This window comes from Emydura macquarii, unplaced genomic scaffold (genome assembly GCF_026122565.2).
Source record: "Emydura macquarii macquarii isolate MOO-44397 ecotype Brisbane River unplaced genomic scaffold, CSIRO-AGI_Emac_v2 contig_3287, whole genome shotgun sequence".
In the NCBI taxonomy this organism is placed as follows: Eukaryota; Metazoa; Chordata; order Testudines; family Chelidae; genus Emydura; species Emydura macquarii.
Genome location: NW_027133424.1, coordinates 968,629 through 993,542, shown reverse-complemented (window position 1 = coordinate 993,542; position 24,914 = coordinate 968,629). Strand labels below are relative to the sequence as shown.

At 49.5% G+C, this 24,914-nt stretch overlaps 1 protein-coding gene across 2 annotated transcripts; it reads right to left on the bottom strand.

The window, feature by feature from the left end:
* Nucleotides 1–449: 449 nt before the first annotated feature.
* HSD17B7 (hydroxysteroid 17-beta dehydrogenase 7) lies at nucleotides 450–19,877 on the bottom strand. Of its 2 annotated transcripts, none has more exons than XM_067532506.1 (9): nucleotides 19,759–19,877; nucleotides 19,022–19,225; nucleotides 17,975–18,067; nucleotides 8,403–8,517; nucleotides 7,565–7,759; nucleotides 6,438–6,542; nucleotides 4,329–4,385; nucleotides 3,557–3,655; nucleotides 450–1,543 (listed from the first exon to the last, which is right to left on the bottom strand). In XM_067532506.1, exons 1-9 carry the CDS (start codon nucleotides 19,791–19,793, stop codon nucleotides 1,454–1,456), a joined length of 993 nt encoding a protein of 330 aa, XP_067388607.1. In that variant the 5' UTR covers nucleotides 19,794–19,877; the 3' UTR covers nucleotides 450–1,453. The 2 variants fall into 2 exon arrangements, with proteins under 2 accessions (XP_067388607.1, XP_067388608.1); XM_067532507.1 differs by lacking the exon at nucleotides 19,759–19,877 and adding an exon at nucleotides 19,634–19,654.
* Between the last annotated feature and the right edge of the window lie 5,037 nt (nucleotides 19,878–24,914).

Below are 24,914 nucleotides of genomic sequence, written 5' to 3'. Positions count from 1 at the left end.
CTGGTATGATTTAGTTGGGGTTGGTCCTGCTGTAAGCAGGGGGGACTAGATGACCTCCTGAGGTCCCTTTCAACCCTCACCTTCTATTATTATAATAAGTATAACAGGTTTATCAAATTGTGAAACTGAAGTCAGATACTTCAGCCCACTAACAGTTTTAAGTTTCCTCCAGCCTCCTTTTTTTAAATCCCCCCTCCCCCAAAACTAGCAGCTGAGGACTAAGTGCATCTTCACAATGGGCAAGTGAAGTAGGGAAGAGTCACCCCCATTTTACACAGATCAATTTTTAAGAGACCCACACTTGCTTTAGACATCTTAAATAAAGACCAAACTTTCAGGAGGGCTCAGCCTAGCGCAAATTGAGCTCTTTTGAGAGTCTGGCTACTTATACTGGGGTCTTAAGCAGAGCTCAATGTAGAGGTTTCATGCACAGCAAGCTGGGGCTTAAGTCTCCAGTGCTGCAGCCTGTCATACACTAGGTGGGGCTGTGTGGATGCTGCTGAGGAGTTCTAAAATTTCAATAGGGCACTTAGATCTACTGTTGCTTGAAAGAGCAAAGGACATTACAGGGCTTCTAGTGAACAGCAGCAGCAAGACCCACACGGGCACAGTGTGCTGCAGGCTGGGGTGTTAAGCTGCAGCACTCTAGCATGCACACTAAGGCTATGTCTAGACTGATGGCGGCAAATTCTCGGCTGTCAGATCAATTTAACTGGATCGATTGAGCAGCTGTGGAGACCCGCTCAATCAACCCGGAAATTGATGCTACTGATCCACCTCTGCCAAGTGGAGTAACACTGCGTCAACAGAAGCGCATTTCCCGTCGGTGCAGCAAACCAAAGCCACCATGGTAAGAAGTTAGGAAGTCGACGGGACATACACAAGCTACTCTATGTAGCTTGTGAATTTGGCAGTAAGTGTAAACAGCCTAAGTGTCTGTGTACACAAGCCTTAAGTGGGCGATCAGCTTTTGAAGAGTTTGACTTCAGCAAGTCATATATGGCTATCTAGAAAGCCTGGCATCTGTAGGGCCTTCCACTCAAAACCAGCCCTTCCACCTACTTTCACATTGTGCTCACACAGTACCCCTACAACCCATTCATGTTTTTTTTCGGCCATTCTTGGAGAATCATTTATTGTGAAGACAGGATATGTACAGAAATGGAGGCCTGGTTTAGGCAATTTAACTAGAGTGTAGAGAGCAATTCTGAACTGGATTCCAGGAGACTGTGCGACTATTCAATCCCTGTCATACCTCTACTTAGAGGGAAAATGCTCCTTCCCAGACTGAGCAGAGGCAAAAGGTGGAAGGAGAGAGGTGCTACAAAGCACCATGTCTCCAATAAAGACCTACACTGCAAATGCATAGTATCCATACAGAAGGAACTCCAACATCACCAGTATCAGAAAGATTTGCCCTTGGAGGCACTGGCTGGGTCTTATTATTCGGGGCTCAGTGAGCATTCAATCTTGCGAGGACTTGTTTCTCCAGTTCCAACAGCTTTTGATAAAATATTTCAGCAGTTTCTTCATCCACATCCATCTGGAAGAGAATCAGAGCAGTGACATGAAACCAAAAGGGGCTGCAATGTGGACAGAAACAGAACTTTTGGATGTTGCCAGACACAGGCAAAGCCAAGGACAGGCTCAGTCTCTTCCTGAAAGGTACCACTCAGCCAGCCACTTAAGCCATGTACCCAGGGAGCCATGGGTTAGGACTGTAGCTCCAAATGACAGAGGGCTTGCCTCTCACAAGGATGAGTGAGAGCCCCAAATAAAAGAAAGGTGCCTTATGTGGGACTGCACATGGACTCACTGCCTTTTGGGGAAGGAAAGCTCCGCAAACATTAGTGCAAGCCATCAAGGATACAGGGGCAAACCACAGCCTCTGAAGTGAGAAACAGCATAAATCAGGAGTAACTTGCACAGTGCACACTAGTGAGGCCCCTCTCCCCCATACCTCCGCCCACCTTTGTGTCTCCTTCCTAAGACATCCAACATTAACCACAGCTGAGGCTGCAGAGGATGAAATGTAGGCTGTGCATCACAGCCTCCTAACACCTTCTACTTCACTCTGATCTGGAAAGTAAGTTCTCCTTCCTACAGCGTAACTGGCTGTGGGTTCTAGCTCTGCTACGACTGCAACTCTTCAGCTGCCGAGCACCCCACTGCTGCCTGATTGCATACTTCTGGTTCCAAGTGAGGTTTGTGGTTAACCAGTCATGCCTGCCCATTGCACGCTTCCCTCTCCCCATTCCTCTTATTCTTACATTCACTCCATCCCTGCCTGTCCCCTCGGCACTTAAGTCCAGCTGCCCACCCAGAAGCAGAACAAGTGTATAATTAAAATCAGACAGAACGAAGTACATGCTGGTCAGCCTGACCATTTAGCTGGGGTGTAATAGTTCCTCCCCCTCCTCAACCACTGGTGTGCTTTGTGTCTTAAGCTGTAAGCCCTGTGTGGCAGGGACTGTCATATCTGCACAATGCCTAGCAAAATAGGCTATTATAGCAGAACCTCAGTTACGAACAACCTCCATTCCTGGGGGGTTCGTAACGCTGAACAAAACATTATGGCTGCTCTTTCAAAACTTTACAACTGAACATCTTTGAAACTTTACTACACAGAAGAAAAATGCTCCTTTTAGCCATCCTAAATTAAATGAAACAAGCACAGAAACAATTTCCTTACCTTGTCATTTTTTCCCCTAAACTACTAAAAAAGGGACGTTTATGTTTAACACAGTCCTGTACTTGCTTTTTTTGGTCTCCGCTGCTGCCTGATTGCATACTTCCAGTTCCAAGTGAGGTTTGTTGTTAACCAGTCAGTTTGTAACTCTGATGTGACTCTGAAGTAATACTGTACTGCGATAGACGTATTTGCTTTGTGTGTGCTTGCTACAAAGTCAGAATAAAGCTTAACTGTATGATAAGCACAGAACCTGCACTAGGACCACCAGTGGAATGGAAAGGGCCTTGCCAGAGTTTCCCAAGGAGAGGTTTATGAAATGGTGAGAAAAGAAGAAAATACTCCCCATCTCACTGAACTGCACATGTCCTGGTGGGCAGCAGTGAGAGGAGAGCCTGTCTACACCTCCCAGTGAAGGTTGAAGCACAGCGGCAGAAATCCTCCTGGTCTGTTCATACTTTTCACTGGATTTGAAGGGGACGGAAAGGGCTGTGCTTCAGGATGGTTTTGTTTGAACTCCTGTAGTCCAATTGAGTTCAAGCCAATCCCCTTACTCGTCCATTGGGCTTCCATATCCTCTTTGAAGAAGTTCTGTCAAGCCTTGTACTGGTGACTCTGCTCTTGATGCAGAAGGGTTGGTGGAGGGGACATCATCTCATAATGCTTACCCAGAGGGCCACCCCCATAGGCATTCTGCTGCTAGTCAAGAGGCAGCACATTCCTACAGGAGATGCAGAGACCAGCAGGCTAGGCTGGTGCAACACAGTATTAACCTCAGCAAGGATAGAACAATCAGGTCCCCAGATAAGTGTTTTCAGCCAACACAGAGCACCTACAAGTTGACTTCAGAGCCTTTGCTGTGTTTACCTTTTGGGGTTCCACGTAGCTCCTCCCCAACAGGGACGTGCAGCTCTGGTATTTCACTCGTGCATCCAGCGACTCTGGCTTTTGTTTGAAGAGCCATACCTAGAGACAACAGCACACTTGTGTGGGCAGGCATCCAGCTTGTTCTGCCTAGCGTTTTAGAACAAAGCAGCTTGGAAACATGCAGGGGGAGGATGACAAACTGCCCAGTTTCCTCAAAGAGATACTCCACTTAACCTCCAGAGAGGCACCTGGCTGCCCTGCTCCCTGTGGCGCTGGGAACAGTACAATCCCTGCTCCTAAGAGACACTACCCAGATTGACCATGTCTTTAGGGAGATGTGCCCTGGCTGTGGTTTCTGCTTGATGCAGGAATTATTGGGTTCAATTCTATGAGCTGAGTTACAATCATTTACTCTGCCCTCCTGCACAGAGTCTCTTCCAGCCTTACACCAAGCCTATTAGGGTAACAGCAGCAGGGACAGTGCTCTTACCATCATAGGGGAGACTACTGGGCCTTTCTGAAGGGGTTTATTTTTATTATGGATGAGGAAGAAGGGGGTGAAAAGCCATTTGTTGGATGAACCTTATCTACCCGTTCAGTGTCTTGGCACTCACTGTGGAAAGCAATTCAAATGTGCAGGGCAACAGTAATAAAACACTGCTGAGTACACATCAATAGGCAGAGGAGGCATTCAGCACCAGATACCTGGGGGCTGGGAGGAGTTACACATGGCAGACTAGCACTGATTTGAGGTGCAAGCCTTGCTACAAACCTGAGCTTCTGCTCCATTGTATGGTGTTAGCGTGTAAGTCTTGGTGAAAAAGCGTATCTGAAACGGAAGAAGAAGTGGACATGAAACTTACTAGCACCCATGCCTGGGAGCAGGGAATGAAGACTGAGATCCCTAGAGGTCAGCAACAGTGTCAAAGCACAAGGCCCTCTGCTGCTAGCGGCAGAGCCAACAGCAATCCCACCCCTCGAGTAAGGCCACATGCCTATAGCTAGATAATTAGATGTCTCTCTTTAGCCCAGGTCCATCTGTACGTTCACTAGAACCATCCAGATGGCCAGCAAGTAACCACCAAGCTTCTCCCTGCTGCTATGGGAGACCAGCTGTGCCCCAAATATGCCTTTCTTCCAGCCACCTCCTTCCTGAACTGGGCTGGTTCCCAAAGGGCGGGTGATGGAGTACAATCTGGGACACCATGTCATCCACTGCACAGTAGCTTCAGTGAGGAGGCACCCCGTTTATTTGGGCCTGGCACAGGCACAGCTGGATCCCAACAGCAAGCAGGCAGCAGCTTGTGGCAGCAGCACCAAGGCTAAATAGAAGCAGTTGCTCTGGGGATGAATGGAAAGATGGCTGGCTGGCTGGGGGACACGAGAAGTCTGTCTGGCTGTTGATAGTGTGTGGAGTATTAATGAGGCTGGAAAACAGAGGGCCACAGAAGAAGAGAACAGACAGAGGAGGAGACTGTAAAGGAAAGGGGCAGGGCAAAGGGAGGTGGAATAGGGGAGGCATGAAGTGTGTGGAAGAGGCCACTTTCCACCACAGATGCCAGGGAAACAAAGAACATCTGAAATCTGGGAACTTGATTGCTGAAGTTTACATTTCTCTTCAGAATCATTTTCAATGTGTAAGGACATTAACTGAGGGGTAGTTGTTCAAAGGCACTGATTGTTGGTCTAATTCTGCTCCTACTGGAGTAGGAAGTTTACCATATTCCAATGCTTAGTACCAGCTTAGCTAGTAATTATGGTTCATGTGTTCAAAAATGGTCTCAGATTGGGAGTCCCTCTGCTTTTAGTTGCCCAGTTTCTGCTCAATTCCCAGAGGTGCTGAGCGCCAACAGCTCCAATTGGGGTTGTAGGAGTAGTGAGTGCTCAGCACCTCTGGAAAATGAACCCAAGGCATGAAGCTGAGCGACCAGAGATCAGAGGTCATGGTTAAAATCTGCTTCCCCACCTAGGGCCCCCCCCCCACTATGACCCCTCAGCAGCAATACTGATACTGGGCCATAAAGAATATGGCAGGAGAATCCCCTTCTAGCTCCAGAAGGCCTCATTCACTGCAAAAAGTCAGCCCACTCCTGTGCTTTGGGTTAATTAATTTGGGTCATTCATGAAGGTCACACAAACCCACCTAAGCCTCCTTTCCAGGCTTGGCTGTTCTAAGGCTCCTTTCTCTTAGATCCTGGGCCCGTCCCAGACACTAGCTCTCAATTCCCCAGAGGGCTACCCCACCTGCCTGAGGTCCAGGTGGAGACTAAAGAGTCAACAGTAATTCACCTACAGTTCCCTAAGGATTTCAAGACTTGCTAATCCCTTGCCATCCTGTTACAGTGATCCTTCAGCATGCATGTTGTATTGGGATACAGCTGCTTTTCTGGCTGTTACAGCACACGACACACAGCAGTACCCCATCACAAGGCACATACCTGTGGTAGACCACCTGAGTAGCAGTGGCTTTGCACCCATTTACAAACTCGCTGATCATCACCAGACTCCATTTGTTAGCATATAAACAGATGAACAAGGAACAAATGGCTGGCTGTTCACTAGCCCTCTCCAAGCCTCTGCAGATAAGGAACCCCATGCTATCTAGGCAAGGAACTGCACACCCTTTGCCAAAACTCCAACTCCCAGACTGACCCTGCTGGTCCTAAAGGCTGAAGAGTCACTTTGCTTCACATAAGGTTGGTAAGTGGCCTTTTGCCAATTTGCTGCATTTTCCTTTACACTAGGAGCAAATGACACTGTACAAGTGCCTTGGTGATAAGGCAGACAGGGCACTGTGTACACCACAGGTAGTGAAAATGTCCGAGACCATCCCAGCCCAAAGGGATGTGGAAATAAACCCTGTTTCAGAGGTATTACTCACCATCCACATGATAGGCATAAGCAGCTTCCAGAAGAAAGATGGCAGAATTCCATAAGTCAGGTTAGTCATTACAAGACCTGGGCAAACCACACTGGAATACAGCCCCTGAAAGAAGGGAAGGAGAGGAGACAAACCAACAGTAAGTGTTGAAAATCCACTTGGACAGGACACACAAAACAGGTGTTTACAAGGTGACTCGCACCTTCCCAGGGCCTCATAATGTAAAGCGGGAAGATGCCCCTGCCCAGCGATGAGCAGAGAGGTATAGAGAAGTATTACACATTCCTCATTCTTAAGATATAGTTAAAGCCCTCTCCTGTCAAATAGGAACTAGACAGCAGTAAGGGATGGCAACTCTTTCCAGAAGAGCGAGCTACTTATGGCTTAGCACAGATCAGGGGAAACAAGCATTCATTCCAATCATAGGCCCATGACAGGGAAGGCCCTGCCTCTTGTCTGAGATTCAAGTGTGAGATGTCACAGCTGCCACACAGATACCAGCTGCCATGCCACGAATTATAGTCTATCCACAGTCACATCAGACAGGGTAAGTGCTTTTAGAAGAGCTATAAACTCCTGCCTCTAAGCATAAGTCGCATCAGCTGGCAGAAGTTTCCCTTACAGTCAGGTTATTCTAGAGTTGTCCAACATGAGTTTCTTGCACCTTCCTCTGAAGTATTTCTCAGCCATTCTTGGAGACAGGCTGCTGGACTAGATAGATGGCTTAGTTCCTGTGACAGAGCAAGCCAGTCATCATGTGGGCGAGCCCAGAGTGGAAGGTTTATTAAACATCAGCACTATGCAGCCAGTGAAGACTGACTGGTCTGTGTCCCAAAGGCAAGGCTACAGCTTCCAAGCCTTCTGAAGGTAAGAGCTTAATTATGCAACCTAGAAGCAACTTCTGCACCAGACTTTCCCCACCACACCTTGCCAATCATACTTACTTGAAGCTCGGCCTAGCTAAGCTCCTGCACAGCCCCAAAGCAATCTATTAAGCAAGTGAACACTGCTAAGGGGAAACACCTGTGCATCAATGCACTGTGGCTTCTGAGGAGCATGCCACCTCCTTAGCCCATATGCTCAAAGGGGCGATCTCTCCATACCACAGCATAGGGTAGATCCCTCACCTGCTTGTTAAAGTGCTTGTTCAGAGCCACACTAGCCAGGTCACTAGCATATTTGGAGGAACTGTATGACTCTTTGCCTTTGCTGTGTTGGTAGTCGGTGAGACTGAAAGCAGACTTCCTGGCATTGATGGAAGAGGTCCAGATGAGCTGGGAGGGCTTTTCAGGGCAGCAGAGCAGAGGCTCAAGCTGCCGAATCTACGGAGGTAATATAGAGTTCTTATCCATTTAAGCAGTAACTTCAGGACATTTTAAAATATCTGTGCTCTACATAGGTGAAAACCTTTTGCCCTGGATATGCTCACTTCTCAGTTATGCTGGTCTAGAGGGCTGAGGTCTGGGTTAACTGACTGCACAAGAACCAAGTGGAGAATCACCACACTGGTGTACTCAGACCCAGATTCTGGTTGGTAGCATTTTATAGCCAGTTTGCATTCACTTTGCACAGGAGTAACTTACTATATAGGCTGCAAAAAAGTGAGAACCAGGCCTTTGTTTCTGCTAAGAGCCAACACATCTGCTGGCTGCACAGAGTATCCCTGAGTTTATTCTAACTCTTTCAGTAATCAATGTCACCTTCACATTGCGGAATGATCGCCAGGTCTGGGATTCCCCGGCCATAGGGAAATGGCTGACCAGGCCAGGGTATGTAGAAGGGAGAAAGAGTGTGACCTCCTGCCTCATGCCTGGGCCACTGCACATGACTCAGCTACCCCCCAGACTGAATCAGTGTACAGAAATGTTGGGTTCAGAGAGTTGAAACTGACTCATTTAATACCTGCTTTCCCCACCACTGCACACTGACCCAGAATCAGGACCTAACTGTCAGAAGCAGATTTACCAGTATAAAGTGCCCAAAGAGGTTGGTTTCAAACACCTTCTGCAGGCCATCTGCAGTGACACTGTCTTCTTGAGTGATCAGTCCCTCTGCTGTACTCAGCATGTGGACTGCTTTCCTGGAACACAAAGAGGACAGGAAAGGATATTTCAGTGCTCTGTGCAGAGACAGCTACCGTTTCTTCAGGGGACAATTTTATTCAACAATTCTAAAAAATTCCCACTTGATCATTTTTAATATTTTGACCAGCTCTACAAACAAGGTTACTTACCAGTAACTGTTGTTCTTCAAGATGTGTTGCTCATGTCCATTCCAATATAGGTGTGTGCACGCCACCGTGCACAGTTCCTGGAACTATTATCCCCTTAGCAGACCCCGTAGGGCCAGCTCTAGTGCCCCCTGAGTCCTACACACATGCCGCGGTATATGAGGCACTGCCGGCCCTACGCCCCCTCAGTCCCTTCTTTCTGCCAACTCCGGCAGCAGGGACTGGGGGTGGGTTGTGGAATGGACATGAGCAACACATCTCGAAGAACAGCAGTTACTGGTAAGTAACCTTGTTTTCTTCTTCAAGTGATTGCTCATGTCCATTCCAGTATAGGTGACTAACAAGCAATACCTTGGAGGTGGATAGGAGTTACTGGAGAGCTGCCCTCAGCACGGCTCTGCCAAATCCAGCATCCTCTCTCGCCTGCTGGACGATGGCATAGTGGGACATGAAGGTATGCACGGAAGACCAGGTGGCTGCTTGACAGATGTCCTGCAGGGGCACTCTCTCCAGGAAGGTCGTGGATGAGGCTTGAGCTCTAGTTGAGTGATGGTTCCCAGAAGCGGCACCCTCGCCTGCTCATAGCAGAACTTGATGCATGATGCAATCCATGGGGAGATGCGGTGGGTGGAGACAGGTGAGCCTTTCATCTGGTCCACCACTGCAATGAAGAGCTGCATCGATTTCCAGAACAGCTTTGTATGCTCGATGTAGAAGGCCAGGGCTCATCTCACATCCAGCAAATGCCATCTCCTCTCCTCCTCCAAACCGTGTGGGTGGAGGGGAGGGGGGGCGACGACGACAGAGAAAAATATCTTGGTTACAATGAAATTGGGAAGCCATTTTGGGCAGGAAGGCTGGGTGCAGCCTCAACTGCACCTTATCCTTCTAGAATACTGTGTAAGGGGGCTCCGAGGTCAAGGTCCGAATTTCAGAGACCCTCCTAGCTGAGGTAATGGCCACCTTCCATGAAAGCACGAGCAGAGGGCATGAAGCCATGAATTCAAAGGGGGGCCCCGTGAGTCTCGAGAGGACCAGGCTGAGATCCCAGAGAGGCACCAGGTCGTGGACCTGCAGATACAGCCTCTCCAGCCCCTTGAGGAACCTGGCTGACATGGGATGGGAGAACAGGGATCTCCCCTCTAGCGGCTGAGGGAAAGCTGAAATGGCCGCTAAGTGAACCTTCAATGAGGCCAGCGCCAGACCCTGGAGCTTTAGCTGGAGCAGGTACTCCAGGATTGCCTGTATAGGTGAGAGGCTGGGTGGAATACCCCGGGATTCCGTCCAAGAGGTAAACCGTTTCCACTTAGCCTGATACACGACCTATGTAGAAGGTTTCCTTCTCCCCAGCAGGACTCGTTGGACCTGCTCCCTCCGTCAGCCACAGAGACTTCAGGCCGTGAGGTGCAGGAAGTCCAGGTCCGGGTGCAACAGGCAACCGTGGTCCTGGGAGAGAAGGTCCTGCCACCTCAGGAACTCCGTGGGCGGGGCAATTGAAAGGTCCAGCAGCATGCTGAACCAGTGCTGTCTCGGCCAGGCCAGAACGAGGAGTATTAAGTTCGCCCTGTCCCTCTTTATTTTCAGCAGGGCCTTGGGCAGGAGCGGAATGGGCGGGAATGCATACATGAGGGTCCCCGTCCATTCAATGAGGAATGCGTTAGAAATCAACCTGATCTCGCAAGCCCGGAGCAAGCAAAACCTCAGGCACTTCGCGTTCCGGGCCGACGCGAATAGGTCCAGTTGGGGAACACCCCACTTCTGGAAGATCATAGTCACTACCTCCGGGTGCTGCGACCAGTCATGGTAGGGTAGAAACGACCTGCTGAGGTGATCCGCCTCATCATTCCTCACTCCCGGGAGGTGAGAGGCAATCAAGTGGAAGTCGTGCCTCACGGCAAAGTCCCACAGACGGGTAGCTTCCTCGCAGAGCCGAGGAGCGTGCTCCCCCGACTGTTTATGTAAAACATGGCTGCGGTGTTGTCCGTCAGCACCTGCACCACTCTGCCTGTCAGGAATTGGAGGAACACCCTGTATGCTAGGCGAATAGCCCTCAGCTCCTTCACGTTGATGTGCAGGCGCTTGTGCTCCCCTAACCAGAGCCCGAGTGCTCAGATTGGTGCTGATGTGGGTTCCCCACCCCACATTCGAGGCGTCAGAGATTAGGGTGACCGACGGGACCAGTTCCCTGAACAGAATGCCCTTCAGCACTGCCCTGGGAGAGCTCCACCAGTCTAGGGAGGCTAGGATCACCCAATTCAGTGAGTGTCTGCTCAGCACATACACCGAGGCCAACCATCCCTGAAGCGGCCTGAGCCTCAGGCGAGCTAGTCTCACTACGTACGTGCAGGCCGCCATGTGGCCTAACAGCTGTAGGCAGTGCAGCTGTGGGGCAGTGCAGCTGTGGGGCATCGGTGCAACTGGGAGATGATAGAGACCATCACCTCGAAACGTGGCTGAGGCAAAAAGGCTCTGGGCCAGAAAGCGTCCAAGGGGACCCCAATGAAGTCTATACGCTGCACTGGAGTTAGTGTGGACTCCTGCTCGTTTATGAGCAGTCCCAGCCTGCTGCATGTGGAGCAAGTGAGGGTTACGCTGTCCTGCACTTGGGACCTGGACCTGCCCCTGATTAGCCAATTGTTCAGGTAAGGGAAGATTTGCACACCCTTTCGTCTCAGGTGGGCCACCACTACCCTTGGAGCCGAAGATAGGCCAAAGGGCAGGGCTGTAAATTGGTAGTGGGAGCCAGCCACCATGAAACGGAGGAAATGCCTGTGGCTGGGGAGGAAGGACACGTGAAAGTATGTGTCCTTGAGGTCGAGGACAGCATACCAGTCTCCTGGATCCAGGGAAGGGATTATGGAGGCTAGGGAAACCATGCAAAACCTGCGTCGTTTGACATATTTGTTTAGACAACACAGGTCTAATATGGGGCTTAGACCCTCCCTTCGCCTTGGGGATGAGGAAGTACCTTGAATAGAACCTCTTCCCCCTTGAGGGACCATAACCACGGCTCCTATGTTGAGGAGGGCGTCCATCTCCTGCAAGAGGAGTTGCTCGTGAAAGGGGTCCCTGAAGAGGGACTGAATCGGGCGGTGTTCGGGTGGGGGGGGGGGGGAGAGGAAAATAGGTAAATTGTAGGGCGTAGCCCCCAGAAACTATCCCAAGGACCAAACGGTCGGAAGCGATCTTTGCCCATTTGGGATAGAAGGGCCTTAACCTGTTTAGGAAGGTGCGGGGCAGATCCAGGAGAGCAGTTGGGGCATCACCCTCAGGCGCACCATCAAAACTGCCTCCTACGATTGCCCGACCCCCTGGGGGGCTCCTGCTGGGGGGGCTGAGGACGAGCTGGGGGCTGATTCCATCTTCTAAACCCCCTATTTCTGTCCCTATTTCTGTAGGCTTGAAAGGGCCTAAGCAGAGGCCTTGGTTGCTGCTGCGCCTGGGGCCGTGACTGCCCCCTGGGAGCCTGGGGCGTGTACAGGCCCAGGGAGCAAAGCATGGCCCTAGAGTCCTTCAGACCATCCAGCTTTGCAACGGTTTGATCGGAGAAGAGAGCCGACCCATGAAAGGGGAGGTCCTGGATTGATTGCTGCACCTCCTGGTACAAGCCAGAGGATTGCAGCCACGAACACCTCCTCATGGAAAGGCGGAAGCTATGGCCCACCCGCCGAGTCAGCAGCGTCACTGGATGTTTGGAGCGCTGTCCTAACCACCATGATTCCTTCATCCAGGATGGTGGTGAAGTCTGCGGCCTGGTCCTGGGGCAGGGCCTCAGCCAACTGTCTGAGGGAGTCCCACAAATTAAAATTATATCTTCCCAGGAGGGCCTGATGGTTGGTAATCCTGAACTGCAGGGCTGCCGTGGAATAAATTTTTCTCCCAAACAAATCCAACTTTTTGTTGTCTTTGTTCTTGGGAGTGGAACCAGGCTGACCTTGCCTGTCCCATTGGTTGGCGGCATCTACCACCAGGGTTCCCGGGGCTGGGTGAGTGAACAGATACTCAAACCCTTCGGCCAGGACATAATACTTTTTCTCAGCCACCTTCGACGTAGGGGCAACCGAGGAAGGGGTTTGCCACAGGGCCTTAACAATTTCGAGGACCCTATCGTGGACTGGTAGGACCACTCTCATTAGAGCAGTCACCGCCAGTACATTGAAGAGGGTATCATCGGCCTCCACTAACTCTTTGACCTCCAGCCCCAAGTTAGAGGCCACTCTCTTGAGCAGCTCCTGGTGTGCCCTGAAATCCTCCTACGGCACCATGTGGTCCCGGGAGACTGCCTCGTCCGGGGAGGAGGAAAAGGACTGCCGAAGTGCATCCTGCGGGCACTCCCCTGCCTGCCGAAGGGATGCACCCATAGAGGGTCCCTCCATGGGGTCCGATTCCTTGTCCAAGGAGCAGTGTCTATGGGCCTTCTCCTGCGCCAGGGGCACCCCCACTGACACTACACCCCCACTGACAGGGTGGATTGGGGCCCTGGTCCCATCTGGATCCCCATAGGGCCCAATAAGGCCATTGTTGTGACCATTGTCCCTGAGGCCAAACCGGGGCTGACTGTGCCACCTGCTGTGATGCCTTACGGAGGCACTGGCTGTCCTGACGACTGTCCCCCCTGTGGGACCCCAAGCCATTAGACCGGCAGTGCTGTGGCCGTCCTCAGTCCTGGGTGCCGTTTCATGCTGGGGACCATCCTCCTGATGCCTCCGACGTGGAGGATGATGAGGACCGCCTCCGTCACTGTGAGTGGTGCTGATGGACGGAGGTGTGCTCTGAAGAGCTCTCAGTACCGGAGCACCATCTCGGTACCGAGGACTTACAGCATTACTTGCGCCTTGGTGATCAAGACCGGTGCCGCTCCAAACTCCAAACTCAGAGCCTGACTCTGGTGACCCAGTTTTGCATCGGGGACTGCGTGGTGTGGGGTCTTCGTATGGCGACCAGGTTCCGCACCGCCTCGGTGTGGGCGAACCCCTTGGTGCCCGGGATCTGGAGCAGGAGGTGTCTGAGCGCCGCCTGTCGGACCTCGACTAGTGCCGCCTCTTGGACTGCGCTGCCTCCGGTGCCCAGGACCAAGAGGAAGAGTCCGCATCCCAAGTCAAAGCAGACTGGCTTGATGACACTGATCTGGAGCGACTGCTGGGGGAGGGTCCTCGCTCTACCCCAGTGGCCGTCTGGCGGGAGATCTTCCTCCCCGTACTGAGGATCTCCACCACCCCTCGAGGGGACCCAACGCGGGCGTCCCCCGAAATACCGGCCTCTTCTCCCTCGGCAGCGGGGGTGGGGGGGGGTGCAGAGATGGCATGGGCAAGACTAACAAGGTTCTTGCCACCTGAAAAACCGCCGGTGTCAACGGCATCGGCAGAGGCACTCTTCCACTTCCAGGAGTTGGGGGAGGCTCCCTGCTCGCAGATGTAGGCACCAGAGAAGACTCGATGGGCCGTGGCTGGTGCATCTCCGCACTTGACCCTGCCTGTACTGACGGTGCAGGGGAGTGTCTATGCTCTGTTTCTTCTTCTTCGGCACCAGGGATGTTGCTTGGTACAGAGTCAAGTCTGGAGCCGGAAGTACACTCTGCACAGAGGCGACGCTCAGTGCTGAGGTGGAGTGGGACAGCTTGGATGCCAGGTGGAGCGCTGCCTCCATGAGCAGGGCTTTTAACTGAATCTCTCGGTCTTTCTGAGTCCACAGTTTAAAAGCCCTGCGTATCTTACACTTGTCTTTCCTGTGTTCTTCCCCCAAGCACTTAAGGCACAGATCGTGGGGGTCACTGAGCGGGAAAGCCTTCCCGCAGGAGGCACCCGGCTTAAATCCAGGCGACCAGGGCATGGCCCGGCCACTCTAAGTCCCTCAGGGACTTCTTATCTAATAACTACTTAACAACTACTTTGAATAACAAAGAGTTCAAAGAAGGGGAATAGTTCTTGCAGAGAGCAAGGCTAGTCCTAGCAACCATTACGGGCAGAAAGAAGGAACTGAGGGGGCGTAAGGCTGGCAGTGCCTCATACACTGCAGCATGCGTGCGGGACTCCAGGGGGCACCAGAGACAGCCCTATTGGGTCTGCTAAGGGGAAAAAAGTTCATGGTGGCATGCACTCACCTATAGTGGAATGGACATGAGCAATCACTCGAAGAACAGACTGGTTCTGCAAGAAAGTTTTCCAAAATCAAAAGCAGTTTTCATTTTGAAGGTTCAAAATAGTCCCTTGGGTTTTTCAAAATCACATAAAAAAAAAGAATTCTGAAAAACTTTTAAATATTTAACTGCATAAATTTTACAAAAACAATGATCCTGGTATCAGTTAATTTAGGAAGTTTTTTGTTTGCTTTGTATTTTGTTTTTTAAATGTTTTTTCAAAGTTTAATTGAAAAAACTTTGAGCCAGCCCCAATTTTTAGTAAGATTTGATTTTGGAGATTTGTTGTTACAACAGAAAACAGTTTAAAGAAAACAGATTTCCAGTTTGCAGCCCACAAACTAAACGGGATGGGGATCACCCGAGTGAGCCTGTAACATGGGCTGTAACTCAAATAGAGGAAAAGAAGTCTAGTAGTTAAAGCAAGTGATAGAGTCAGGGGTTCCTGGCTCTGTCAGTCACTGAATTTGCACTCATCACTTAATTTCCATGACTCAATTTCCCTGTATATGAGGTGGGTATGAATTATTTCCCTACTTCAAAGAGACAGCAATGAATTATGATGTGTTGTATTTGGGAAGTACTTGATGCCCTGAAACGTTGTGGCTGATCTCCTGCTCTCTCCCAGCCTCCTGTGCACACCTACAGGCTGATCCTAAAGACTATGATGGAGCACCATGCAGCTATTACTCTCTATTAAGATTTTTGCCTCCCCACCCACAACACTCATCTCACGCCCAGTATGCCATTAACACTCTGGTTTGTCTGTTGGACTTCATCCCTCCTTCCTGCTATCAAATCCATGGTCTCCACCTACTGCACCAGTTTCTCCTTCACACTTTTATGCTGGTAAAAGATGTGTGTGTGTAGACTAGCCCTAACTGAATTAAGTGTCTGATTTTTTACTGAGATGGTTACACTGGTATAAAAACGCCTTATACCAGTATAGCTTACTCCCCCTTCCCATACAGGAATAAACTGTACCAGTATAAGCATTTTTATACCAGTGTAACTGTCTGCACTAAGAGAGCTGTACCACACCACTATGCCAGTACACTTAAAGTTTGACATGTTTGGGCAAGGCCTAGATTCATTTGCTCACTTCTCACAAATTGTTCAAGCCGCCTGTCCTCACCTAGCCTTGGCTCAAATCCCACATCCAGTTTCTCTTCTCCTGTTCCCAAGCTGTTAAACACATCAGATATTAAGATCCTGTCAGAGGCAAAGACCTGCCACTACCTTAACTATGGCATTCCTAGCATGTCTCCATAGCAGTCAGAGTCTCTTCTCTACTTTTGATTTTCATCCCACAAACAAGGCCTTGCTGGTTTCCTTAAACAGAGGAGTTACTCACTCCCCCCTTCACTAGCGGCTCCAACCTCAGAAACACCTTACTTTTGCTTGCTATTCCTTTAATACCATTCCCTACCCCGACCTTTGTTCCCTCCTCCATCTATGCTTCTCCCTTCTTTTCAGTCTCCTAACACGTTCCCCACTGTCTTAAACACACTGTTTCCACTGTGCCTTCAAGAACCCTCTCTAGCCAAGGGGTTCTCAACACATTTTTGGTGGCCTCAGAAGGTGGCCCCCAACTCTTGCTAGTGGGCACTCTGACAACTTTTCCTAAATTAACTAAGTAACTTTAGGAAAAGCAAATAAGCACATATACATGTCCAAGCGCTGACCCCTATCTCTGCCCCTGCCTCCCGCAGCCTTCAGCAAGAGTCCTCCCCTGGGTAAGTGGGTCAGGAACTCACCTGCCACAGGTTGAATCGCAGGCTACCTGTGCCCAGGTCAGGTGGGAATGCACAGGGGAGCATCCTAGCAATTAAGTGCTGCAGCCACCTCCGCTGACAAGAGCCGCCTCCAGAGCAGTGCATACCGGCCCCAAGTGTCAACAGAGGCATTGCCTGGAGGCCCCGAGGAAGCTGCTTGGTGCAGGGTGCCAATCCCTGCTGGTGGCACCAGTGCAAGCACCAAGGCGGCCCATCTCACTGCCCTTGGTAACAGCTATTCAGGAGCAACAGCTGGGCGCTGCAGATACATTAGAGAGTTTACAGCTGTGCCGCTGTAAACTCTCTAATGTAGCCACACGAAGCCAACAGGGGAGAGCTCTCCTGTTGGCTTAATTACTCCAGCTCCCATAAGCAGCAAAAGCTGTGTCAGCAAGAGAAGCTCTCCAGCTGACATAGCGCTTGTCCACACTGACGCTTATGTCTGTGTAACTTAGGTCACCCAGGAGGTGATTTACTCACACAAATTATGCTGACATAAGCTATAGTGTACACATACCCTCAGTTCTGGCCTTAGCTTCGCTCCCCCTTTATTTCTTCATTGCTGTTTACAGCTCCACCATCCACCCCCTCCCATAGGATTGAAGCTCTGATGCTATTTTGGACTCCTCTTTCTTTTCACATTCATATTGCCTTTAACCCTGATGTTTTCTCTACATCTGTCTTGTGCCTTGGCTACTGTAATCTTCAGTGTGGCCTCCCCAGCCCATCCAGAGTCACCCGCTTCTCTTCAAAATGCCTTTGCCAATTTCCTTTTGCTTTCAGCAAGAACTTCAAACTTCTCACCCTAATTTTGAGGTTTTGCACAACTTAGCCCATGTTCCTATCTATGTTCAGCTCTTTGATCACCTGCTTCTCTTTCACACTGCCCAATCCACAGCCCTAACCACCATTTCCCATTTCTTTCTCCTGTACTTCCCTCTGTATCTTCTTCCATATAGCCCTCATATGGGGAACCTGTTCCAACCCTCTCCGTGGTAATACCTCCCCCTCCAAAACTAAGTGCCTGTAAACCTTAGGCTTACTGATCCTTATCACCAATTGAACTCAGTTTCACAAGCCTTCCTGCTTTTTCTTGACCTGGATAATGGAATATAAACTCTTTTGAGCAGAGAAGGCCTCTGTAGACCACCAGGCACATTTATGACCTTCTAAGTAGTGACTCTAATAGAAAGATCTGTTCACTTTTTAGCTAACCACCATTCCTCATGTTCTCAGCCATTCAAAATCTCAGTCAGTGAATCACTGGAACATTCATTCATGCCATCATCCATTCCTTCTCTCCCCACCTTCCCCTTTTCCCCTCCCCCTACTCATCCAAGGACAAAACCAGACAGAGAAAAGTATCTGACTGTTATTTAAGGATAGTTTCTTGTACCCAGAGAAGAAACCAGAGATAAGAGCTTTGAAGCTAATACGAGTATTCGGCATGATCCCAGCATTCAGGAAGAGATAGTCCAAGCGCTGAAACCTACACAAAGGAAAAAAAGACAGTATGGTTGGTTGCTTCTATTACCTATAGTATATCTTTTTTAGAAAGCAGCTAATGCTAACCCACAATGGAGAGACAGAAGCTCAGAGGCAAACCATTTCTGTATTTTGAAGGTCAGGAAGTATTAAGCTAATCATGAAGATATCATTTCACAAAATAAAACTAAACAGGATCCAGAATAACTTTCCCCAGATTCTGAGAGTACTTGGATTCCGAGTTCTTCATTGAGCCCATTATAGAGATCTGAACTGCAAAATTCAGTCTGAACATAAAATCCCACAAAACCTGGAGTGTTGAGGGTCCAATGTAGGGTTAAACCATTGCAAAATACAATTGATGCCCACAAGTAATCCATTTTCCAAACTTCTGCATGCTTTAAATTCCAGTTAGCAATACAGGATTTTCAAGAGAAAATATTAGGTTAATTCAATGGGATTTAAACATCTAAATTCCTTAGGCTAATATAAAAATCCCAGCAGAACACAGATAACTCTGCAGTTACTGCTTTCCATCAGATGATCTCAAAGCAGTTTAGAGACATATTCATCATCCTGAAAAATAGGCAAGTGGGGAACTGAAGAACACAGAAGTGACTTGATCTGCGGCGTAAGAATCTAATTTCCTATTGTTGCTACCAGCAGTTCAGCTGCTTTAGGGAAGTGGGTAGCAATACTGGGAGCCTTAGCACAAACCAGGTTCCTGAGGTGGATGCTTTAGCATTGCAGCAGGCTCAGTGATACACTTTTGGATGGTGGTAAGTGGAAAAGGTCACTGCAGCAGCTGAAGAAGCAAGATTGGTGGCAGTGAGCGGGGCGTGCAACAGAAGAGGGCTTGTGGTATTCCTATGCTGAGGACAAATTGAATCTGCATTGACTGCAACAGGACCTGGCAAAGCCTCACAGGTCTGCCCCATCAGAGCCCAGGCCCACATACCTGTGCTGGATCTCGCTGGCTGCCCGCAGGACCGACTCCAGGCTGCTGACATCCATGTGCACAAGGGAGACCTGGGCAGCGGGGTGGGTGGCCAGCAGCATGGCCCTGGTGGCGGAGGCCTTCTGCATGCTCCGGCAGGCCAGGCACAGCTGGATTCTGCCATCCTCCCGCAACAGCCGCTGGCACAAGGCAAAGCCAATGCCACTGCAAAGGCCCGGGGAGGAGAATGGCCTGTCAGCATGGGGCCTGCATGCAGGAAGTGGCCAGTGACGCAGCACCTGTGGGGTAGGGCAGGGCCCCCACCCCACGAGAAACAAGAGTCGCCTCCCTTCCGCCCAACCTCACCTGCCCACCCGAGAAACCCCAACCCCCGTCTGATCTCACCCCCCCCAAAAACACCATCCCCCAACTTCACCTGCCCCCCAGAGACCCCACCCCCCACCTGACCTCACCTGCCCTCCTGAGGCCACACCCACCACCCACTTCATCCACCTCCCAGAGATCCCACCCCCTCGTCCGACCTCACCCACCCCCAAGAAACCCCACCCCTCTGGGAGACCCCTCGCTCAACCTCACCTGTCCCACCTTCGAGAAACCCCAACCCCCACTGACCTCACCAGCCGCCCCTAGAATCTCCACCCCCTGCCCGACGTCACTCACCCCCCCGACTTCATCTGCCCCCAGAGACCCCACCCACAGAGACGGGCGAGACCGCGGTGTCTCCTCCTCCTCCTCACCTGCTGGCGCCAGTGACTAGCACCACGGGCTGCATGACGGCCGGGCGCGAGCGCTCGGGCGCGGCTATGAAGGGTCCGCAGCCGGAGCTCCCAGGCTGGCAGGCGGAACCGAGCGCCGCTGCGAGTGACTGACTGGCTGGGACCTGCCGCGCCGGCCCCGCCCACTCCGTTCGCACGGTTCCCGAGCAGTAGCAGCCGCCTGCCAATCAGGGAGGCGCGGGGCTCTGGCAAGACCGTGGGGCCATGGGCGGGAATGGCCCAGGCCGAGCAGCTGCCAATCACCGCGGGGCTGGGTGTGCGCGCTCACTCAGCAAGGGGCACGTGGCCCGCCTGGAGTCCCGCCCCGCGTGACAGGCCCAGCGGCTGCTGACGCGTTGCCTACTCCTTTGCACAGGTGACGTTCACACCGAGCACGTGAAGGGGCCACAACAATAAACGTCAGTCCCACCCTGTTGCTGGGCCTCTCCCTCTTGGGCCCAGGCCTATTTCTCCCTGCAGCCGTGTTGTGCCGGACATAGTTTTGGACTGCTCAAATATCCATTGTATCCATTTTTGCTGTGCTAACAAATGATCCAACTCTTCAGCCCTCTTGCATCTTTCCCTACATGGCTTGAGATTGCTGAACTGATCAAAGCACTTAATATCATCAATTTGCACCCCCCGTCTCTGGCAGGTATTTGACACAAGATCCCTCAGGTTGGTGTCTCGCTCAGGGCAATTCACCTGAAACAAGAAGTCTACCAGGGGTGCCATCCTCATCTCCAAATATTCTAAGCATGTACAAAATTCTTCTTTAGTATACAATACACTCTTCATCAAGTCCTTCCTTGCGCTTTTGTGCCATGACAGTCTATGCCATTTTTGTTCACCACTTTTACAAGACTATGATCTATTTTGCACAACGTATGCCTTGTGAGGCATCATTTGAAAACTCACAATCTGCTGAACGTTATTGTCCTGTTGAAATAGATGTAGAAACACTATGTATGACATTATAAGGTCCTACTGTATGATTGTTACTGAGATATGCTGTAATTCTTCTGGGTTACATCAACAAACCAGTTTTTCAGAGACAAAGACACACTGACCCCGGTGTGTTTGGAGTAAAGGCTGTGGGAAATTCCACTTGAGATAAGATTGTGCATATCATTTTCCTTTGATAAAACAACAGACTTTCTATGAGTTTTTATTGTTCAGGAGGGTACTGAGCAGTACAAGACACATATCTGGGTGAAAATTTGGGACTGGGAATCTGCTACTGTCCTGTGTAATTCATGAGCAGCTAGCTAGTAGCACTCAATGCTGTGTAGCTGGGAAAAAGTTATATGCTGGAGACCGTGTTGATGGACCAGCAGTGGCTTGGTGTGTATTTTGTGTCTTGCCTAATTGCTAGGCTGCCGTAGCAACACACCTTAGCTTGTTGCCATAGCAATAGAGTTAGACTATTAGGGGATAGCTCAGCCAGTCCTGGCTAGTTTTAGTGTTAGTTCAATAAAGAGGCTCCCTGTGCTGCCTCTCTCTGTGATCCTGTGCTGGTTTCTCTCTCTGAATACAAGCAATTAAAAGGATTCAACGTAACATGGCTGTTCAGCAGTAAAGCAGTGTAAAAGGCATCCTAGGTTGGAGAACGGAGGAGACACAGCTATTCAGCTGACCAGATGTACCCTGGGAATGGCACAGCCACTAACTTTCATTGACATGAAGTGCTGCGTCTTGCATTCAAGAAGGACATTGTGCGTTGAGTTCAAGCTTTTCACCACTTCCACGATGGACACAGACTTATTTTCCCTTTCTGTTTCCCGAATGCGTGAATGGAGTGCACTCAGGAGTGAATGCATGTGCCAGACCAGAGGCAAATCTCGCTGAACTAATCTTTGACAAATTTCTTAATCACAGTGGGTGGTTTGTCCTGTAACAGGAAGAATGACTTCAAGGCTGGAAACATGAAGCAGCCTTTGCAATACCTGACAACAAGGACAGCCGTTGTGCCTTGCTGTGATAAAGCAGCTTTCTGCATTCAATGTCAACAAACTCATGGTATTCCTTCAGAAGCTCAGATTGGACGGTGTAGATATGAAAATAGTTGTAAAGTTTTAAAATAATGCTCTCAATGTCAACATCAAGTGGGTCTGCCCTGTGACGAACACAACTATTCAAAATATGTGCTGGGCAACCCACATCGATTGAAGTCCTCTTCTGCAACAACTTCTTTAAATTTGCAAACACGTTCTTACCTTCTTCATGCCGGAGTCCTCTGAATACTCTATTGCAGGTCTCACCCGCAAACGCAACACACTTCGCAAACAAACCTTGGAAACTCTGGAAAATAAATCATATCTGCAGTCTCATTGGGTGTGTTGTAGACCTCGATTAGCTTTGACTGCAACTCACCATTCTACAGTCAAAATGCTAAATTACTACTGGAAATATTTTTGCAACACCATGATTGCTTCCAGGTGTAGCAACTCCACAGTAAGGTGTGTCATTGTCCTCAAGTGCTTTCAGAGCAGTGTCAACAGAACATGGTGCAAGCACAGAGTTAACAAGCACTTCTAGCTTGGTGTGAGTCCAAACATTTTCAACTGCTATCATCTCAGAATCAGGGAATGTCTTTTTCAGTAAGATGTGCAATCCACTGGCTTGAAACTACAGTGTTATGATGCATGACAGTATAAAACAGTAGAACGCCTCTGATTTGCTGCCTGGTTTAAAAAAAAATAATCTTAACTTTGCTGATGAGCTCTGTCCTCGAACAAACTTCTAGTGTTTCTCAGAATCTACATGAACATATAAATAAAGAGCACCTGTATTTGCAACAGAGATATACGTACCAGCTCTACATATCACACACTCGGCTCTCCCAGTCTACCTGACCACTATGAAAACAATGACATGTTGTCTTTAGTTCTTCAGTAAATTTACATTTTCATTTTGCCATTATGTTCAGTGGAGGTCAAGTCACTTCATCCAGCTCAAATGTGTTTACAACAAACCACATTCAACATATTAAGTTAAACACGAGAGGAATTAGATGTGTCTCACACACAGAAATGCCCCAATCCAGGGCTCTAAGCCTCATTAAAATACTCCCCCAAACCAAACAGCCAGGCTCTGAGCCCCAAGCACATCACCCTGGCTCTCTCCTCTATGGGGCCTGAACGGAGGATAACATGAGTTCTCTCCTCCAGTGAGGAAGGTAGAGGGGCAGGCTGGCCAAGGATCCCAGGCCATGGCTGGGCTGCACACTGAGCACTTACTCCACTCCACATTTCCTGGGTGGCCAATGCTGGCCAGAGTAGCAGAAATTGCCACGCATGCTTTGGAAATGTCTCCTGGTCGCTTGCCAGTTGGATGAATAGCAAACATCTGCCAGTCCTGCCCCAGACAGCTTCCCACCCTCTGCACGTCCCCAGCAAACCCCTCTCGTTTTGAAGGACATGAGCACAAAGTGAACACAAAGCCAGCCTTTCCCCATGGCACAGGAAGTGCAGAATCTGGGTACCCAGCTCTGAAGGCAGCATAGAAGTAAGGATGGCAATACAATACCATGCCACCTTTGGTGTGCTCCTCCTACAGGAACATTTGAATAAATCTCGACCCGTCGTCTATGCCTCCTCTGTTCTACAGAAGTTGAGAAACATTTCAACTCCTGCAAAAGTGGTTTTGGCCCTCTTGTGGGCCCTTGAACATTGGGAGTATCTGACTGGGATTAGTCAAGTCATTTTTGCAAAGCAGTTATATGCCTGTATGTTACCTGCGGCTGGTCATGGGATGCTGTCTGGTCTATAAGGCATTATTTATAATATTATTTAATTTCAATATTGCAAAATTACAATAATTTGAATGAGATATGCCATGTCAGATATTGTTGGAAAGGTTACAATTTACTAAAATGTATAAGCACATTTATATATATATATGTATCAGTGTTATATTAACATTATTGCTCCATAACCGCATTTGTCATTGGGGCACTATCACTGATGAACGATCAACCAATTGTCTCCACCCCTGATGATTGTGTGTCAGTACCTGAGTGTCCGCAAAGTTCATTTATAATGTTATAAGTTCTAAATATGTATGAAACATTGGGGTTTCAACTTGTGCTGTGTTTCTGGGTGATATCCCATGCAGGATGGCAGCAGCAATAAGCCGGCTTAAAGGCCCATCAAGGGAACTCAAAGATAGTGAGAGAACCCAGGAGCTACACCTTATGAGTCACCAGGCCATGTAAGAACATGCCTCAGGACGGGGAACTCTAAGGCTTTTCCAGGCCATGTGCTGTGTTTGGGACAAACCCCATGACAAAGGGTCATAAAAGGCAGCTGCACCATCCCCAGCTGGTCTTCATTCTGGCTTCTTACCTCTGGATCAACTCATCTGCAACTGAAGCAGTGAAAGAAAGGACTGAGACCCATCCAGGTACTAGATGTACACCAGAAGGACTGTACAAGCTTGCAAACTTCACAATTGTACTGAGAATCTGTTGTATATGGACTTTACAGTCATTTGTATGTATCGGATTGCTTTGACCATTTAACATCTGTCTTCTCATTTGTTTCTTTCCTTTATAATAAACCTGTAGTTTAGTTACTAAAGAATTAGCTGGCAGCCTCGTATTTTAGGTACGATCCAAACTTATATTGATCTGGCAACGTGGCTGACTCTTTGGGGTCAGGAGATCATTTTGGTCAAGGGAATAGAGTCTTAAATAACTTGTCTCTTTACTGGACCTAGTTGCTGACTGAGAGCCAGAGACTGAAATGCAGTAAAGGGGGCTGTGTACATTTGTTGTTTTAGCTTTTTGATAACCACTGTGTGTGTGGGTGGGAGGGGGGAGAGAGGATCAGAAGCACTGTTTGTGACTGGTTGGCGAACCATACATAGCACATTGTTTTATTATTGTGTATGCATGCTACAGTATCGTTCAATAAGCAATGTGTGTTTTATGGAGCTGGTCTCCTAGTCTCTTACCTAAAGCCGTGCGGTCCAGCACCAGACCCATACGAGCCTGAGTCAGCAGGCCTGGGCCAGCTGTGGTTTTTTAATTACGGCGTAGATGTGCCCTTAGGTGCCTAAATCTAAGCCAAAGGAAGGTGCCTCCCTCTGCTAGGGATTCACTGCTGTGAACCCACTCCGGGAATTAGATGCCGATG